Source organism: Bufo bufo, chromosome 10, assembly GCF_905171765.1.
Source record: "Bufo bufo chromosome 10, aBufBuf1.1, whole genome shotgun sequence".
Classification (NCBI taxonomy): domain Eukaryota; kingdom Metazoa; phylum Chordata; class Amphibia; order Anura; family Bufonidae; genus Bufo; species Bufo bufo.
In genome coordinates this window covers 150,854,293-150,877,247 of record NC_053398.1, presented here as the reverse complement: position 1 = coordinate 150,877,247, position 22,955 = coordinate 150,854,293, and the positions used below count along the sequence as shown (strand labels likewise).

The window sequence follows — 22,955 nt, the reverse complement described above, 5'->3', positions numbered from 1 at the left end:
CCAGGTCTGGGAGGAGATCCCTCAGGAGACCGTCCGCCACCTCATCAGGAGCATGCACAGGCGTTGTAGGGAGGTCATACAGGCACGTGGAGGCCACACACACTACTGAGCCTCATTTTGACTTGTTTTAAGGACATTACATCAAAGTTGGATCAGCCTGTAGTGTGTTTTTCCACTTTAATTTTGAGTGTGACTCCAAATCCAGACCTCCATGGGTTGAAAAATTTGATTTCCATTTTTAAATTTTTGTGTGATTTTGTTGTCAGCACATTCAACTATGTAAAGAACAAAGTATTTCAGAAGAATATTTAATTAACTCAGATCTAGGATGTGTTATTTTTGTGTTCCCTTTATTTTTTTGAGCAGTGTATTATTCAAATGATAAACTCCTTTGGAGAAGTTTCAGGTCTGGATGAAAATTGGGATAAAACTATGCTTATGCTATTAGATATTGCCACTCCCTAATGAGAGCCCTTTGAACACTTAGAAAATTTCAGAGACCTTTGAGTATCTAGGTATCACAGTCTCCCCTAGGGTGGAAGATTTTATTCCACTTAATTTGACTCCACTGATAAATAAGCTAAGGTCAAAAATAAGAAAGTGGCTTCGCCTACCTCTATCGAAGGCTGATAGAATATCTCTAGTTAAGATGGTGATTCTCCCCCAGTTACTTTATGTCTTTAGGAATTCTCCAGTTTGGATTGCAGGTTTTGTAAAGTATTGTATAAAGAATTATCAACGATTTACTCTGGGGGAGAAAACGTGTAAGACTTAAATTAGAGCATTGGTACAAGCCCGTGGAGAGGGGAGGAGTTCATCTCCCTTCTTTCAGGGGTTATTTTTTAGCTGCACAGTTTTGTTTTTATTCGCAAATGGAATGATAGTCCACTCTGTAGGGAATTGCTGAATAGATCTTCATATGATGATTTTTTTACTTTATTGGAGTCTGATCAATTGACCAACCCTGATAGGGAATTTAGATCTGCCAGGAATCTTTTTATGAAGTCATGGTATTCTATTAGACGTTGGTGTGGAGTGAAGGGTTCATTGGGATGCACGCACGCCTTTGTGGTATAATCAGCACTTACAAACTTTAGATGAATTAGCTAGGGACCAATATTGGCAAAAAAGTAATATTTTATACGTGACACAGGTACTAAGTAATGGAGATATTACTTCCTTTATAGAATTGTCACAAAGAGAAAAATCACAGAAACTAATATGGTTTCGCTATTTACAGTTAAGATCGGCACTATTGAGTATAAGAAAAAAAAAAAGTAGGCTTGAAATACACATTTCCACACAATTTAATGAGTGAATAGGAAACTTGGATCAAAAGATGAAGATTTCTCAACTTTATAAAAATTTACTTGTAGCACAATTTGGAGTTCTTTCCTCTCCTGGCCAGAGGGCTTGGAAAAATGAATGCCCAATGCTCCAACTCGATGACCAGAAGAATGTAACTTTGAATTTAAAATTGGATTCACACAATTTTAAGCACATTTTGGTACAGTTTAATATTTTACATAGACTTTATGTTACACCTCCTTGGCTTAAAAGATGTGGTATTAGGAATGACTCCAATTGTCCTAGGTGTGAGGCTCCAGAAGCGGATTATTTACATATGTTCTGGTCATGTGCAGAACTGAAACAATATTGGGGGGCGATTCATAAATACATTGAGGGAAAATTGAACGTGCAGATTCCCTTTACTGCGGAATGTTGGGTATTAGGTGAGCTTACCAAGGTACCATGTTACATGTTACCAATACAAAAAAAATCTCTTACCCTACTATGAATACATGGTTAAATCTGGTGAATATTACTAAGAGATATGAATATATTTTGTATAAGCAGAGAAATACTGAGAAAAAATGGATTAGAACTTGGGGAGACTGGAACTCTTAGAGCTTCCTCTGTTTTTTCTCCACCCTTTCCGATCACTCCTCGGTCTCGCGACGGAGGGGTGGTGGCAAAGGGAGGACGCATCGCAGGGGGTGGTGGCGAAGGGAGGACGCATCGCAGGGGGTGGTGGTGAAGGGAGGACGCATCGCAGGGGGTGGTGGTGAAGGGAGGACGCATCGCAGGGGGTGGTGGTGAAGGGAGGACGCATCGCAGGGGGTGGTGGTGAAGGGAGGACGCATCGCAGGGGGTGGTGGTGAAGGGAGGACGCATCGCAGGGGGTGGTGGTGAAGGGAGGACGCATCGCAGGGGGTGGTGGTGAAGGGAGGACGCATCGCAGGGGTGGTGGCGAAGGGAGGACGCATCGCAGGGGGTGGTGGTGAAGGGAGGACGCATCGCAGGGGGTGGTGGTGAAGGGAGGACGCATCGCAGGGGGTGGTGGTGAAGGGAGGACGCATCGCAGGGGGTGGTGGTGAAGGGAGGACGCATCGCAGGGGTGGTGGCGAAGGGAGGACGCATCGCAGGGGGGTGGTGGCGAAGGGAGGACGCATCGCAGGGGGTGGTGGTGAAGGGAGGACGCATCGCAGGGGTGGTGGCGAAGGGAGGACGCATCGCAGGGGGTGGTGGTGAAGGGAGGACGCATCGCAGGGGGTGGTGGTGAAGGGAGGACGCATCGCAGGGGGTGGTGGCGAAGGGAGGACGCATCGCAGAGGGTGGTGGCGAAGGGAGGACGCATCGCAGGGGGTGGTGGCGAAGGGAGGACGCATCGCAGGGGTGGTGGCGAAGGGAGGACGCATCGCAGGGGGTGGTGGCGAAGGGAGGACGCATCGCAGGGGGGTGGTGGCGAAGGGAGGACGCATCGCAGGGGGTGGTGGCGAAGGGAGGATGCATCGCAGGGGGTGGTGGCGAAGGGAGGACGCATCGCAGGGGGTGGTGGCGAAGGGAGGACGCATCGCAGGGGGTGGTGGCGAAGGGAGGACGCATCGCAGGGGGTGGAGGCGAAGGGAGGACGCATCGCAGGGGGTGGTGGCGAAGGGAGGACGCATCGCAGGGGGTGGTGGCGAAGGGAGGACGCATCGCAGGGGTGGTGGGGGAAGGGATTTGGGGCCGGGTAATTGAGGTGAAAAAAAAAAAGATGTTAATGTCATGTTTTATAAATTGTTATAACTAAATGCTAATAAACTATGAAAAATAAAAACATTATGAAAAATGTCTAAAACAAACTGTCTTTTATTTTTCAAGGTCACTATAGGAAACGTAAGCTGCACGCTGACTAGCTGCTATGGGCAGAAGAGACAAGTTTTCATAAATCTCCCCGTTATCTGCTTACAGAGGTTGTCCCAGCTCTGCCCCTTTTATTAGTGTATGGTTCCATTTTAACATCTTTTGATTTGCTGCACTTTTTTGAGTCCATCCCTTCTTTCCAGTATGGGGGACCACACCTGGAAAGTGTTGGCCAGGGACGATCCTGGCGTCTCCAGTTCCCGAGGTACTCCGGCCTGCTCTTTCCCGGTCAGAAAAGATCAGGGCGCTCCAGGACAGCACAAAAGAGTTGTACAAGGCAACCTGTACCAAGTAGACCGCAACTTCTTTGTACCATGCCCGGGTTTTGCGCATGGCGTTATATGGCTTGAGGACTTGATCAGAGAGATCAACTCCTCCCATATACCGATTTGTAGTCGACGATACAATCGGGCTTGAGGACCGTTGCCGCGGTACCTCGCACAGGGACAGGGGTGATGAAGTTACCATGAATTGTGGACAGCATAAGGACATCCCTCTTGTCCTTATATCTGACTAGCAATAGGTTTCCAGTGGTAAGGGCACGGGTCTCAGCCCTGTGATAGGTACCTGGAGGGGGTGGGCAGGGAGGCCGCGTTGATTTTTCCGCACGGTCCCACAAGTGGACGTGGATCTGGCAGCGAGGCACTGAAACAAGAGGATACTAGTCTAAAAGTTATCCACGTACAGGTGGTAACCATTATCTAGCAGTGGGTGCATAAGGTCCCACACAAGTTTCCCGCTAACACCCAGAGTGGGGGCACATTCTGGGGGTTGAATACGGGAATCTCGCCCCTCGCACACACGAAACTTGTAAGTGTACCCTGAGGTACTTTCACAAAGTTTGTACAGCTTCACGCCATACCTCGCCCGCTTAGAGGGAACATACTGGCGGAAAAGGGGACTCCCCTTGAAAGCAATGAGAGACTCAACCGCGACCTCCCTTCCAGGTACATAGGCCTATACAAATTTGGCCCCAAAGTGATCGATGACCGGCCGTATCTTATACAGACGGTCATAGGCAGGATCACCTTGGGGGGGACATGCTGCATTATCTGCATAATGCAGGCATTTCCGGATGGCCTCAAACCGGGAGCGTGTCATGGCCGTACTGTAAAGTGGGGTCTGGTAGAGGACGTCCCCACTCCAGTAATGCCTGACACTAGGTCTCTTGACTAGGCCCATGTGCAGCACGAGGCCCCAAAATGTCCTCATCTCGGCTGCACTGACCGGTGTCCAGCCACCGGGCCTAGCCAAAAAGGAGCACCGGGTGTTGAGTAACAAACTGTTGGCCGTACAGGTTCGTTTGCTCCACCATCAGATTTACAAAGTGGTCACTGAAAAAAAGACTAAAGTAGTCATATTCAGTGAAGCCCACTGTGGAAATCTGGATTCCTGGTTGGCCTACAAAATCAGGAATCAAGGGCTCAAAACGCTCTGGGGTTCACCATGCAAGTTCACCGGTAGTGGGCTCAGGTGGACTTATCTGGTGGGCCAGAAAACTAGTACGAGCAGCTCCAGGGCCCCTTGCTCCGCCGCCTTGGGGGCTCATCATCATCGCTAGATGATGAGGAGGACGCGGATGACACTGGGACTCTTGGAGTTGGAGGCAAGCTGGGCGTATGCCTCCTCGGCCGAGAACATCCAGCGGGCCATAGGGGAGTATGTGTGTGCGTGTGTGTGCGTGATAAACTTTATTTGGTGTGCGTGTGTGTGGGGGCACGGGTGTTCGCGAACTTACCCTAAACCTAACAGACAAAAAAAAAACATCCTGTTCCGGGTTATCGGGTCCCCAGATACCAGAATAACCAGGAAACGCAGCAAACCGCAGGTCTGAATTGACCTGCGGTTTGCTGCGATCGCCTACACCAGGGGGTCACAGGACCCCCCGGCGCATTGTCCCCAGGTGCCTGCCCAATGATTTGAGCAGGCACCGGGTTACGATCACTGCCCGCCGAGCGGCGGTGATCGGTAATACATAGGATGTACCGGTACGCCCTGTGTCCTTAAGTACTGGGACATCAGGGCGTACCGGTACGCCCTATGTCCGGAACAGGTTAAGGTCGGCCAGCTCAGGCTCCAGCGGCAGGTCCTCTACATCTCCTACCATTACATTCAGTGGCGTTGTCCCCCCCTCTTCCACCGAAGTGGCGATCCCCCCTACCGCTGGCCTTTCGGCCTCGGGTTCCCAGGGTTCTGGCCTCCCCCTTGAGCCAGGCCACTCTGCTGGGGTTACCCGTGTCTCATAGGTATCAGTCACTCTTGTAGCAGGCCACAGTGCCGGGAAACCAGGGAAGTCTCTCCCTATTATAAGTTCATAGTGTAAATTTGTGGCAACTGCCACTTCGTGAGTCCACCTGCCCGCTCCTGCGGTTAGAGACACCAAGGCAGTGAGATAGTCTTTTAAGTCTCCATGGATGCACATGACCGTGACTTTCCGGCCAGTATACTCTTTGACCGTACAAGGGGAGCCCTTACTACGGACACCAGACTCCCAGAGTCCAGCAGAGCCTCCGCTGGAGTGTCTCTTACCTCCACCTGGCACAAGTGGTGTAGAGTTTCTGGGCTACCCGCTGCACACTGCTTTCTGGCATATAGCGACTGACGGTAGCCATGGTTAGTGTCCAGGGGTTCCACCTGATGGGGACAGTCAGCTCTTACATGGCCAGGCTCCTGACACCGCCACCAGACTATCGGAGCCAGGTCCGTGGAGGGTACACCCCGGGTGGGTTTGGTTGGTACAAGTCGCCGCGTCTGGGATTGAGATTTACGGGGTTTGACTTCCCCCTCCCAAAAGAACCCCCCGTAACAGTCTTAGTAGCCTCGTAGAACTCCACCAGGTCCACCATGTCCAGGGCACTGCCAGGAGACACCTGGCCGATCCAGTGCTGTAGAGGGGGTGGCAGAGCCCTCCAGAACATATCAGCCAATAGTCTATCCAGCATAGCCATGGGACTCGGCACCTCAGGCTGTAGCCACTTTTGCAAGAGGTGGAATAAGTATTAATACTGGGTCCTCGCAGGCTCAGCCGGCTTAAACCCCCACTGATGTACCCGCTGGGCCCGGACCAACACATTTACCCCCAGCCTTGCCAAAATCTCACCCTTTACATTTTGGTAGTCGAACGCTTGATCGTCCAGTAAGTCGAAATACACCCGCTGGGAATCAGATGCCAGGAATGGAGCGACGACCTCAGCCCACTGGTCACGGGGTAGCTTCTCCCTGATGGCCACTTTCTCGTACATCGCCAGGTAGCTTTCGATGTCGTCTGCAGGGGTCATCTTAGGAATCGCGGCACGGAATGCTTTCCGGGCATCGTGGACGTTCGGGGTTGCTCCTGCTGTCTGCAAAGCCATCACATGTTGTAGCAGCAACTGGTTAGTCTCCTGCTGCTGCTTATTAGCCTCGCGTTGCTGCAGGTTTGTCTCTCGCTGCTGCAGATTAGCCTCCATGAGGGCCTTCACAACAGCCTCCATTTTGTCGTGGGACACTGGTTGTCATACAGCTGGTTTAATGTACATTACAGACCAAAAGTTTGGACACACCTTCTCATTCAAAGAGTTTTCTTTATTTTCATGACTATGAAGGCATCAAAACTATGAATTAAGACATGTGGAATTATATACATAACAAACAAGTGTGAAACAACTGAAAATATGTCCTATTCTAGGTTCTTCAAAGTAGCCACCTTTTGCTTTGATTACTGCTTTGCACACTCTTGGCATTCTCTTGATGAGCTTCTAGAGGTAGTCCCCTGAAATGGTCTTCCAACAGTCTTGAAGGAGTTCCCAGAGATGCTTAGCACTTGTTGGCCCTTTTGCCTTCACTCTGCGGTCCAGCTCACCCCAAACCATCTCGATTGGGTTCAGGTCCGGTGACTGTGGAGGCCAGGTCATCTGGCGCAGCACCCCATCACTCTCCTTCATGGTCAAATAGCCCTTACTTTCAAAGTTTTCCCAATTTTTCGGTTGATTGACTGACCTTCATTTCTTAAAGTAATGATGGCCACTCGTTTTTCTGTACTTAGCTGCTTTTTTCTTGCCATAATACAAATTCTAACAGTCTATTCAGTAGGACTATCAGCTGTGTATCCACCTGACTTCTCCTCAACGCCACTGATGGTCCCAACCCCATTTATAAGGCAAGAAATCCCACTTATTAAACCTGACAGGGCACACCTGTGAAGTGAAGACCATTTCAGGGGACTACCTCTTGAAGCTCATCAAGAGAATGCCAAGAGTGTGCAAAGCAGTAATCAAAGCAAAAGGTGGCTACTTTGAAGAACCTAGAATATGACATATTTTCAGTTGTTTCACACTTGTTTGTTATGTATATAATTCCACATGTGTCAATTCATAGTTTTGATGCCTTCATAGTCATGAAAATAAAGAAAACTCTTTGAATGAGAAGGTGTGTCCAAACTTTTGGTCTGTACTGTATATACAGAATAAGAGCAGATACTGAGGATTACACCCAGTATACAGGACAGGAGAAGTGGTACTGTGCAGTGTATATATACAGAATAAGAGCAGATACTGAGGATTACACCCGGTATACAGGACAGGAGAAGTGGTACTGTGCAGTGTATATATATACAGAATAAGAGCAGATACTGAGGATTACACCCGGTATACAGGACAGGAGAAGTGGTACTGTGCAGTGTATATATATACAGAATAAGAGCAAATACTGAGGATTACACCCGGTATACAGGACAGGAGAAGTGGTACTGTGCAGTGTATATATATACAGAATAAGAGCAGATACTGAGGATTACACCCAGTATACAGGACAGGAGAAGTGGTACTGTGCAGTGTATATATATACAGAATAAGAGCAGATACTGAGGATTACACCCGGTATACAGGACAGGAGAAGTGGTACTGTGCAGTGTATATATATACAGAATAAGAGCAGATACTGAGGATTACACCCAGTATACAGGACAGGAGAAGTGGTACTGTGCAGTGTATTTATATATACAGAATAAGAGCAGACACTGAGGATTACACCCAGTATACAGGACAGGAGAAGTGGTACTGTGCAGTGTTTATACAGGATAAGAGCAGATACTGAGGATTACACCCAGTATACAGGACAGGAGAAGTGGTACTGTGCAGTGTATATATATACAGAATAAGAGCAGATACTGAGGATTACACCCAGTATACAGGAGAAGTGGTACTGTGCAGTGTATATATATATATATATATATACAGAATAAGAGCAGATACTGAGGATTACACCCGGTATACAGGACAGGAGAAGTGGTACTGTGCAGTGTATGTGAATATATTACAGTAGAAGTGTCTGTATGCTGTTAAATTGATGAACATTGATCCTTCCTCCTGATCTCAGATTGTCGATAATCTGCAGTTTTTGGAGCGATGATTTGATTCTCTGGAAGGAAGAGGAATAAAGAATCAGTGTAAAGTACATCACTGAGATTGTGGACTTAAAACGGTTTTCTGAGATATTTTACTCATGAGCTCTCCTCAGGACAGGCCATCAGTATCTGATTGTTGGGGTCCAACACCTAGGACCTCCACCGATCAGCAGTGGTGGTCACAGTAGTGGCGTGGCCTTCTCCAGATTTGCCTAGGCCCATGTGATGTGACATTCATTGGTTATATGACCTAGGCGCAGCTGAGCTGTGGTACCAAAGTGTACGGCGCGGTTCTTGGTGAGCTGAGAGAAAGCTGCGGCGCTGCTGTGAGCATCATTGACTTCTCGAAAGCTTAGGGTCCCGGATGTCGGACCCCCACCTATCAGATACTGGTGACCTAGCCTGAGGCTTGGCTTTGCACATTATCTCTCCGAGAACAAAAGGACCTCTATCATCAGGGGATATTCGGAAGGCCTCCATAAACCCTTGATGAGGAGTTCAGTTTGGGCATGGCCAGTTTAACCCTTTGTAGCTGTATCTAGATAACAGAGGCACATTATCTTTAGAGCTCTGGACGTTTCTTCCGTCAGAGGATGTCCCACATACTGCTGTCCTCCTAAGACATCAACCATATCATTACAATCCTTCTCCTACAATCTGTCAGCAGAGGTGGACAAGTTGGAAGATGCCAGTCAGGATTCTGGGAAAGCTGGATGACATCTGTGGAAGCTGTAACGCTGGCCACATCGGTTGTCACCCAGCTTTCCCAGGAACCGGTATTCTTCGCACTGGTCACTGTGCGACCCCCACCAGATTCCTAGGATTTATAAGGTGAGGCACAGACTGAACATAGGAGCAGCCCTGTGAGAATCAATATACCCCCATTAATACAGCACACCCTAGAGTATTTCTGGGTAATATATGGACGTGTCCTAATGACTCCAGCCTGCGCTCCCGTGTCCACATCCGAAGTGCAACTAATAGTCCAATAATTGTCAGGGAGCAATTTACCGGATCGGGGGCAGCGTGAGCTTTCTGATATGTCTCCATCTTCCCAGAAAATTCTCCGACCATCTCCTTCTCTTGTTGTAGTAAATTAAGACCTTCATGATCTCCGGATCTCTTCTGCACCTGGTACCAAAGCCAAACCACAGATGGATTAATGCACAGGTACAGAGGTGCCCCTTCTGATCTACTGAACTCCTACCATACTGTCATCTGAGCCGGGACAGAACAATAACACAATGTAACAAGAATAATCATTAAATATCAAACACAAGCAAACAGTAAATAAAACTAACACTGCTCCAGCCACTCACTGCAATATTAATACTGTATTATATACATATATACACCCTACACCAATTATATACAACTATACATACACCCGCCCTACACCAATTATATACAACTATACATACACCCGCCCTACACCAATTATATACAACTATACATACACCCGCCCCATCATATTATATACATACACCGGCCCCATCATATTATATACATACACCCGCCCCATCATATTATATACATACACCAGCCTCATCATATTATATACATACACCCGCCCCATCATATTATATACATACACCGCCCCATCATATTATATACATACACCCACCTCATATTATATACATACACCCGCCCCATCATATTATATACATACACCCACAGCATCATATTACATACATACATACACCCCATCATATTATATACATACACCCACAGCATCATATTACATACATACATACACCCCATCATATTATATACATACACCAGCCCCATCATATTATATACATACACCCGCCCCATCATATTATATACATACACCCCATCATATTATATACATACACCCACAGCATCATATTATATACATACACCAGCCTCATCATATTATATACATACACCCACAGCATCATATTATATACATACACCCGCCCCATCATATTATATACATACACCCACAGCATCATATTATATACATACACCAGACCCATCATATTATATACATACACCAGCCTCATATTATATACATACACCCACAGCATCATATTATATACATACACCGGCCCCATCATATTATATACATACACCAGCCCCATCATATTATATACATACACCAGCCTCATATTATATACATACACCAGCCCCATCATATTATATACATACACCAGCCCCATCATATTATATACATACACCCGCCCCATCATATTATATACATACACCCGCAGCATCATATTATATACATACACCAGCCCCATCATATTATATACATACACCCGCCTCATCATATTATATACATACACCAGCCCCATCATATTATATACATACACCAGCCCCATCATATTATATACATACACCAGCCCCATCATATTATATACATACACCAGCCCCATCATATTATATACATACACCAGCCCCATCATATTATATACATACACCCGCCCCATCATATTATATACATACACCCGCCCCATCATATTATATACATACACCCGCCTCATCATATTATATACATACACCAGCCTCATCATATTATATACATACACCAGCCTCATATTATATACATACACCAGCCCCATCATATTATATACATACACCAGCCTCATATTATATACATACACCAGCCCCATCATATTATATACATACACCAGCCCCATCATATTATATACATACACCCGCAGCATCATATTATATACATACACCAGCCCCATCATATTATATACATACACCAGCCCCATCATATTATATACATACACCCGCAGCATCATATTATATACATACACCAGCCCCATCATATTATATACATACACCCGCCCCATCATATTATATACATACACCCGCAGCATCATATTATATACATACACCAGCCCCATCATATTATATACATACACCGGCCCCATCATATTATATACATACACCCGCCTCATCATATTATATACATACACCAGCCTCATATTATATACATACACCAGCCCCATCATATTATATACATACACCAGCCTCATATTATATACATACACCAGCCCCATCATATTATATACATACACCAGCCCCATCATATTATATACATACACCCACAGCATCATATTATATACATACACCCACAGCATCATATTATATACATACACCCACAGCATCATATTATATACATACACCAGCCCCATCATATTATATACATACACCCACAGCATCATATTATATACATACACCCGCCCCATCATATTATATACATACACCCACAGCATCATATTATATACATACACCCGCCCCATCATATTATATACATACACCAGCCTCATATTATATACATACACCCACAGCATCATATTATATACATACACCCACAGCATCATATTATATACATACACCCGCAGCATCATATTATATACATACACCAGCCCCATCATATTATATACATACACCCGCCCCATCATATTATATACATACACCAGCCCCATCATATTATATACATACACCCACAGCATCATATTATATACATACACCAGCCTCATCATATTATATACATACACCCGCCCCATCATATTATATACATACACCCACAGCATCATATTATATACATACACCCACAGCATCATATTATATACATACACCAGCCCCATCATATTATATACATACACCAGCCTCATATTATATACATACACCCGCCCCATCATATTATATACATACACCCACAGCATCATATTATATACATACACCCACAGCATCATATTATATACATACACCAGCCCCATCATATTATATACATACACCAGCCCCATCATATTATATACATACACCAGCCCCATCATATTATATACATACACCCACAGCATCATATTATATACATACACCCGCCTCATCATATTATATACATACACCCACAGCATCATATTATATACATACACCCACAGCATCATATTATATACATACACCCACAGCATCATATTATATACATACACCAGCCCCATCATATTATATACATACACCCACAGCATCATATTATATACATACACCCGCCCCATCATATTATATACATACACCAGCCCCATCATATTATATACATACACCAGCCCCATCATATTATATACATACACCCACAGCATCATATTATATACATACACCCACAGCATCATATTATATACATACACCAGCCCCATCATATTATATACATACACCAGCCCCATCATATTATATACATACACCAGCCTCATATTATATACATACACCCACAGCATCATATTATATACATACACCCGCCCCATCATATTATATACATACACCCGCCCCATCATATTATATACATACACCCGCCCCATCATATTATATACATACACCAGACCCATCATATTATATACATACACCCACCTCATATTATATACATACACCCACAGCATCATATTATATACATACACCGGCCCCATCATATTATATACATACACCCACAGCCTCATATTATATACATACACCAGACCCATCATATTATATACATACACCCACCTCATATTATATACATACACCCACAGCATCATATTATATACATACACCGGCCCCATCATATTATATACATACACCCACAGCCTCATATTATATACATACATACACCCCATCATATTATATACATACACCAGCCCCATCATATTATATACATACACCAGCCCCATCATATTATATACATACACCCGCCCCATCATATTATATACATACACCCACCCCATCATATTATATACATACACCCACAGCATCATATTATATACATACACCCACAGCATCATATTATATACATACACCAGACCCATCATATTATATACATACACCAGCCTCATATTATATACATACATACACCCCATCATATTATATACATACACCGGCCCCATCATATTATATACATACACCAGCCTCATATTATATACATACATACACCCCATCATATTATATACATACACCAGCCCCATCATATTATATACATACACCAGACCCATCATATTATATACATACACCCACAGCATCATATTATATACATACACCAGACCCATCATATTATATACATACACCCACAGCATCATATTATATACATACACAAGCACCATCATATTATATACATACACCCACAGCATCATATTATATACATACACCCGCCCCATCATATTATATACATACACCGCCCCATCATATTATATACATACACCCACAGCATCATATTATATACATACACCGGCCCCATCATATTATATACATACACCAGCCCCATCATATTATATACATACACCAGCCTCATATTATATACATACACCCACAGCATCATATTATATACATACACCAGCCCCATCATATTATATACATACACCAGCCCCATCGTATTATATACATACACCAGCCCCATCATATTATATACATACACCAGCCCCATCGTATTATATACATACACCAGCCCCATCATATTATATACATACACCAGCCTCATCATATTATATACATACACCAGCCCCATCATATTATATACATACACCAGCCCCATCATATTATATACATACACCGGCCCCATCATATTATATACATACACCAGCCCCATCATATTATATACATACACCAGCCTCATATTATATACATACACCCACAGCATCATATTATATACATACACCAGCCCCATCATATTATATACATACACCAGCCCCATCATATTATATACATACACCCGCCCCATCATATTATATACATACACCCACAGCATCATATTATATACATACACCGGCCCCATCATATTATATACATACACCAGCCCCATCATATTATATACATACACCCACAGCATCATATTATATACATACACCGGCCCCATCATATTATATACATACACCAGCCCCATCATATTATATACATACACCCACAGCATCATATTATATACATACACAAGCACCATCATATTATATACATACACCCACAGCATCATATTATATACATACACCGCCCCATCATATTATATACATACACCCACAGCATCATATTATATACATACACCAGCCTCATATTATATACATACATACACCCCATCATATTATATACATACACCGGCCCCATCATATTATATACATACACCCGCCCCATCGTATTATATACATACACCAGCCCCATCATATTATATACATACACCGGCCCCATCATATTATATACATACACCCACAGCATCATATTATATACATACACCAGCCCCATCATATTATATACATACACCAGCCCCATCATATTATATACATACACCAGCCTCATATTATATACATACACCCACAGCATCATATTATATACATACACCAGCCCCATCATATTATATACATACACCAGCCCCATCATATTATATACATACACCAGCCCCATCATATTATATACATACACCAGCCCCATCATATTATATACATACACCAGCCCCATCATATTATATACATACACCAGCCCCATCATATTATATACATACACCAGCCCCATCATATTATATACATACACCCACAGCATCATATTATATACATACACCCGCCCCATCATATTATATACATACACCCGCCTCATATTATATACATACACCCACAGCATCATATTATATACATACACCAGCCCCATCATATTATATACATACACCAGCCCCATCATATTATATACATACACCCACAGCATCATATTATATACATACATACACCCCATCATATTATATACATACACCGGCCCCATCATATTATATACATACACCAGCCCCATCATATTATATACATACACCCGCCTCATCATATTATATACTTACACCGGCCCCATCATATTATATACATACACCCGCCCCATCGTATTATATACATACACCAGCCTCATATTATATACATACACCAGCCCCATCATATTATATACATACACCAGCCCCATCATATTATATACATACACCCGCAGCATCATATTATATACATACACCAGCCCCATCATATTATATACATACACCCACAGCATCATATTATATACATACACCCACAGCATCATATTATATACATACACCCGCCCCATCATATTATATACATACACCAGCCTCATATTATATACATACACCAGCCCCATCATATTATATACATACACCAGCCCCATCATATTATATACATACACCCGCAGCATCATATTATATACATACACCAGCCCCATCATATTATATACATACACCAGCCCCATCATATTATATACATACACCCACAGCATCATATTATATACATACACCCACAGCATCATATTATATACATACACCCACAGCATCATATTATATACATACACCAGCCCCATCATATTATATACATACACCCACAGCATCATATTATATACATACACCCGCCCCATCATATTATATACATACACCCACAGCATCATATTATATACATACACCAGCCCCATCATATTATATACATACACCGGCCCCATCATATTATATACATACACCGGCCCCATCATATTATATACATACACCAGCCCCATCATATTATATACATACACCCACAGCATCATATTATATACATACACCCGCCCCATCATATTATATACATACACCCGCCCCATCATATTATATACATACACCGGCCCCATCATATTATATACATACACCAGCCCCATCATATTATATACATACACCCACAGCATCATATTATATACATACACCGGCCCCATCATATTATATACATACACCCACAGCATCATATTATATACATACACCGGCCCCATCATATTATATACATACACCAGCCCCATCATATTATATACATACACCGGCCCCATCATATTATATACATACACCAGCCCCATCATATTATATACATACACCCGCCCCATCATATTATATACATACACCGGCCCCATCATATTATATACATACACCCGCCCCATCATATTATATACATACACCGGCCCCATCATATTATATACATACACCAGCCCCATCATATTATATACATACACCCGCCCCATCATATTATATACATACACCCGCCCCATCATATTATATACATACACCCGCCTCATCATATTATATACATACACCAGCCCCATCATATTATATACATACACCAGCCCCATCATATTATATACATACACCCGCCCCATCATATTATATACATACACCCGCCCCATCATATTATATACATACACCAGCCCCATCATATTATATACATACACCAGCCCCATCATATTATATACATACACCAGCCCCATCATATTATATACATACACCAGCCCCATCATATTATATACATACACCCGCCCCATCATATTATATACATACACCCGCCCCATCATATTATATACATACACCCGCCTCATCATATTATATACATACACCAGCCTCATATTATATACATACACCAGCCCCATCATATTATATACATACACCAGCCTCATATTATATACATACACCAGCCCCATCATATTATATACATACACCAGCCCCATCATATTATATACATACACCCGCAGCATCATATTATATACATACACCAGCCCCATCATATTATATACATACACCAGCCCCATCATATTATATACATACACCCGCCCCATCATATTATATACATACACCCGCAGCATCATATTATATACATACACCAGCCCCATCATATTATATACATACACCGGCCCCATCATATTATATACATACACCCGCCTCATCATATTATATACATACACCCACAGCATCATATTATATACATACACCCACAGCATCATATTATATACATACACCCACAGCATCATATTATATACATACACCCGCCCCATCATATTATATACATACACCCACAGCATCATATTATATACATACACCCGCCCCATCATATTATATACATACACCAGCCTCATATTATATACATACACCCACAGCATCATATTATATACATACACCCACAGCATCATATTATATACATACACCCGCCCCATCATATTATATACATACACCGCCCCATCATATTATATACATACACCCACAGCATCATATTATATACATACACCAGCCTCATATTATATACATACATACACCCCATCATATTATATACATACACCGGCCCCATCATATTATATACATACACCAGCCCCATCATATTATATACATACACCCGCCCCATCGTATTATATACATACACCCGCCCCATCATATTATATACATACACCGGCCCCATCATATTATATACATACACCAGCCCCATCATATTATATACATACACCCGCCCCATCATATTATATACATACACCCGCCTCATCATATTATATACATACACCAGCCCCATCATATTATATACATACACCGGCCTCATATTATATACATACACCCACAGCATCATATTATATACATACACCAGCCCCATCATATTATATACATACACCAGCCCCATCATATTATATACATACACCAGCCCCATCATATTATATACATACACCCGCCCCATCATATTATATACATACACCAGCCTCATATTATATACATACACCCACAGCATCATATTATATACATACACCCCATCATATTATATACATACACCAGCCCCATCATATTATATACATACACCGGCCCCATCATATTATATACATACACCCGCCTCATCATATTATATACTTACACCGGCCCCATCATATTATATACATACACCCGCCCCATCGTATTATATACATACACCAGCCTCATATTATATACATACACCAGCCCCATCATATTATATACATACACCAGCCCCATCATATTATATACATACACCCGCAGCATCATATTATATACATACACCCACAGCATCATATTATATACATACACCTGCCCCATCGTATTATATACATACATACACCCCATCATATTATATACATACACCCCATCATATTATATACATACACCAGCCCCATCATATTATATACATACACCAGCCCCATCATATTATATACATACACCAGCCCCATCATATTATATACATACACCAGCCCCATCATATTATATACATACACCAGCCCCATCATATTATATACATACACCCGCCCCATCATATTATATACATACACCCGCCCCATCATATTATATACATACACCCGCCTCATCATATTATATACATACACCCGCAGCATCATATTATATACATACACCCACAGCATCATATTATATACATACACCCACAGCATCATATTATATACATACACCAGCCTCATATTATATACATACACCAGCCCCATCATATTATATACATACACCCGCAGCATCATATTATATACATACACCAGCCCCATCATATTATATACATACACCAGCCCCATCATATTATATACATACACCCGCCCCATCATATTATATACATACACCCGCAGCATCATATTATATACATACACCAGCCCCATCATATTATATACATACACCGGCCCCATCATATTATATACATACACCAGCCTCATCATATTATATACATACACCCACAGCATCATATTATATACATACACCCGCCTCATCATATTATATACATACACCCACAGCATCATATTATATACATACACCCACAGCATCATATTATATACATACACCCACAGCATCATATTATATACATACACCAGCCCCATCATATTATATACATACACCCACAGCATCATATTATATACATACACCCGCCCCATCATATTATATACATACACCAGCCCCATCATATTATATACATACACCCACAGCATCATATTATATACATACACCCACAGCATCATATTATATACATACACCAGCCCCATCATATTATATACATACACCAGCCCCATCATATTATATACATACACCAGCCTCATCATATTATATACATACACCAGCCTCATCATATTATATACATACACCCGCCCCATCATATTATATACATACACCCACAGCATCATATTATATACATACACCAGACCCATCATATTATATACATACACCCACAGCATCATATTATATACATACACCCACAGCATCATATTATATACATACACCAGCCCCATCATATTATATACATACACCAGCCTCATATTATATACATACACCCGCCCCATCATATTATATACATACACCAGCCTCATATTATATACATACACCCACAGCCTCATATTATATACATACACCCACAGCATCATATTATATACATACACCAGCCCCATCATATTATATACATACACCAGCCCCATCATATTATATACATACACCGGCCCCATCATATTATATACATACACCAGCCTCATCATATTATATACATACACCCACAGCATCATATTATATACATACACCCGCCTCATCATATTATATACATACACCCACAGCATCATATTATATACATACACCCACAGCATCATATTATATACATACACCAGCCCCATCATATTATATACATACACCCACAGCATCATATTATATACATACACCAGCCCCATCATATTATATACATACACCAGCCCCATCATATTATATACATACACCCACAGCATCATATTATATACATACACCCACAGCATCATATTATATACATACACCAGCCCCATCATATTATATACATACACCAGCCCCATCATATTATATACATACACCAGCCCCATCATATTATATACATACACCAGCCTCATATTATATACATACACCCACAGCATCATATTATATACATACACCCGCCCCATCATATTATATACATACACCCACAGCATCATATTATATACATACACCAGCCCCATCATATTATATACATACACCCGCAGCATCATATTATATACATACACCGGCCCCATCATATTATATACATACACCAGCCTCATATTATATACATACACCCACAGCATCATATTATATACATACACCCGCCCCATCATATTATATACATACACCAGCCCCATCATATTATATACATACACCAGCCTCATATTATATACATACACCCACAGCATCATATTATATACATACACCCGCCCCATCATATTATATACATACACCAGCCCCATCATATTATATACATACACCAGCCTCATATTATATACATACACCCACAGCATCATATTATATACATACACCCGCCCCATCATATTATATACATACACCCGCCCCATCATATTATATACATACACCCGCAGCATCATATTATATACATTCACCGGCCCCATCATATTATATACATACACCAGCCCCATCATATTATATACATACACCAGCCCCATCATATTATATACATACACCCGCCCCATCATATTATATACATACACCCGCCCCATCATATTATATACATACACCCGCCTCATCATATTATATACATACACCCGCAGCATCATATTATATACATACACCAGCCTCATATTATATACATACACCCACGGCATCATATTATATACATACACCCGCCCCATCATATTATATACATACACCAGCCTCATATTATATACATACACCAGCCCCATCATATTATATACATACACCAGCCCCATCATATTATATACATACACCCGCAGCATCATATTATATACATACACCAGCCCCATCATATTATATACATACACCAGCCCCATCATATTATATACATACACCCGCCCCATCATATTATATACATACACCCGCAGCATCATATTATATACATACACCAGCCCCATCATATTATATACATACACCAGCCTCATCATATTATATACATACACCCACAGCATCATATTATATACATACACCCGCCTCATCATATTATATACATACACCCGCCCCATCATATTATATACATACACCCACAGCATCATATTATATACATACACCCACAGCATCATATTATATACATACACCCACAGCATCATATTATATACATACACCAGCCCCATCATATTATATACATACACCCACAGCATCATATTATATACATACACCCGCCCCATCATATTATATACATACACCAGCCCCATCATATTATATACATACACCCACAGCATCATATTATATACATACACCAGCCTCATCATATTATATACATACACCCGCCCCATCATATTATATACATACACCCACAGCATCATATTATATACATACACCCACAGCATCATATTATATACATACACCAGCCCCATCATATTATATACATACACCGGCCCCATCATATTATATACATACACCAGCCCCATCATATTATATAAATACACCCACAGCATCATATTATATACATACACCCGCCCCATCATATTATATACATACACCAGCCCCATCATATTATATACATACACCCACAGCATCATATTATATACATACACCAGCCTCATCATATTATATACATACACCCGCCCCATCATATTATATACATACACCCACAGCATCATATTATATACATACACCCACAGCATCATATTATATACATACACCAGACCCATCATATTATATACAGTCTTGTGAAAAAATTAGGACACCCTTTGAAAGCATGTGGTTTTTTGTAACATTTTTAATAAATGGTTATTTCATCTCCGTTTCAACAATACAGAGAGATTAAAGTAATCCGACTAAACAAAGAAAACTGAAGAAAAGTCTTTTCAAGATCTTCTGTAAATGTCATTCTACAAAAATGCCTATTCTAACTGAGGAAAAAGATAGGACACCCTTGCCCCTAATAGCGAGTGTTACCTCCTTTGGCTGAAATAACTGCAGTGAGACGGTTCTTGTAGCCATCTACCAGTCTTCGACATCGGTCTGAGGAAATTTTACCCCACTCCTCAATGCAGAACTTTTTCAGCTGTGAGATGTTTGAGGGGTTTCTTGCACGTACAGCCCTTTTCAAGTCACCCACACAGCATCTCAATGGGATTCAAATCTGGACTTTGACTTGGCCATTCCAGGACTCTCCATTTCTTCTTTTTCAGCCAATCTTTGGTTGATTTACTAGTATGTTTTGGGTCATTGTCATGTTGCATGGTCCAGTTCCGCTTCAGCTTTAATTTTCTAACTGATGGTCTCACATGTTCTTCAAGCACCTTCTGATACACAGTAGAATTCATCGTGGATTCTATGATGGTGAGCTGACCAGGTCCTGCTGCAGCAAAGCAGCCCCAAACCATGACACTTCCACCTCCATGCTTCACAGTTGGTATGAGGTTCTTTTCTTGGAATGCTGTGTTTGGTTTACGCCAAACATGTCCTCTGCTGTTGTGTCCAAATAATTCAATTTTGGACTCATCTGTCCAAAGAACATTATTCCAGAAGTCCTGGTCTTTGTCAACTTTATCGCTGGCAAATGTCAGTCTGGCCTCGATGTTTCTCTTGGAAAGCAAAGGTTTCCTCCTTGCACACCTCCCATGCAAGTTAAACTTGTACAGTCTCTTTCTGATTGTAGAGGCATGTACTTCTACATCAACAGTAGCCAGAGCCTGCTGTAGTTCTCGA

At 41.9% G+C, this 22,955-nt stretch overlaps 1 protein-coding gene across 1 annotated transcript in view; it reads right to left on the bottom strand.

Annotated features, from left to right (window-relative positions):
• Nucleotides 1–8,448: 8,448 nt before the first annotated feature.
• The window catches only part of ANKAR (ankyrin and armadillo repeat containing), a 92,640-nt gene continuing 78,133 nt past the window's right edge, over nt 8,449–22,955 (bottom strand). The window contains exons 8-9 of the mRNA XM_040409057.1: nt 9,581–9,700; nt 8,449–8,583 (exon numbers count right to left, since the gene is read on the bottom strand). Coding sequence (XP_040264991.1) covers nt 8,538–8,583; nt 9,581–9,700 — 166 coding nt within the window. The 3' untranslated portion in view covers nt 8,449–8,537. The remainder of the gene's footprint in view (nt 8,584–9,580; nt 9,701–22,955) is intronic.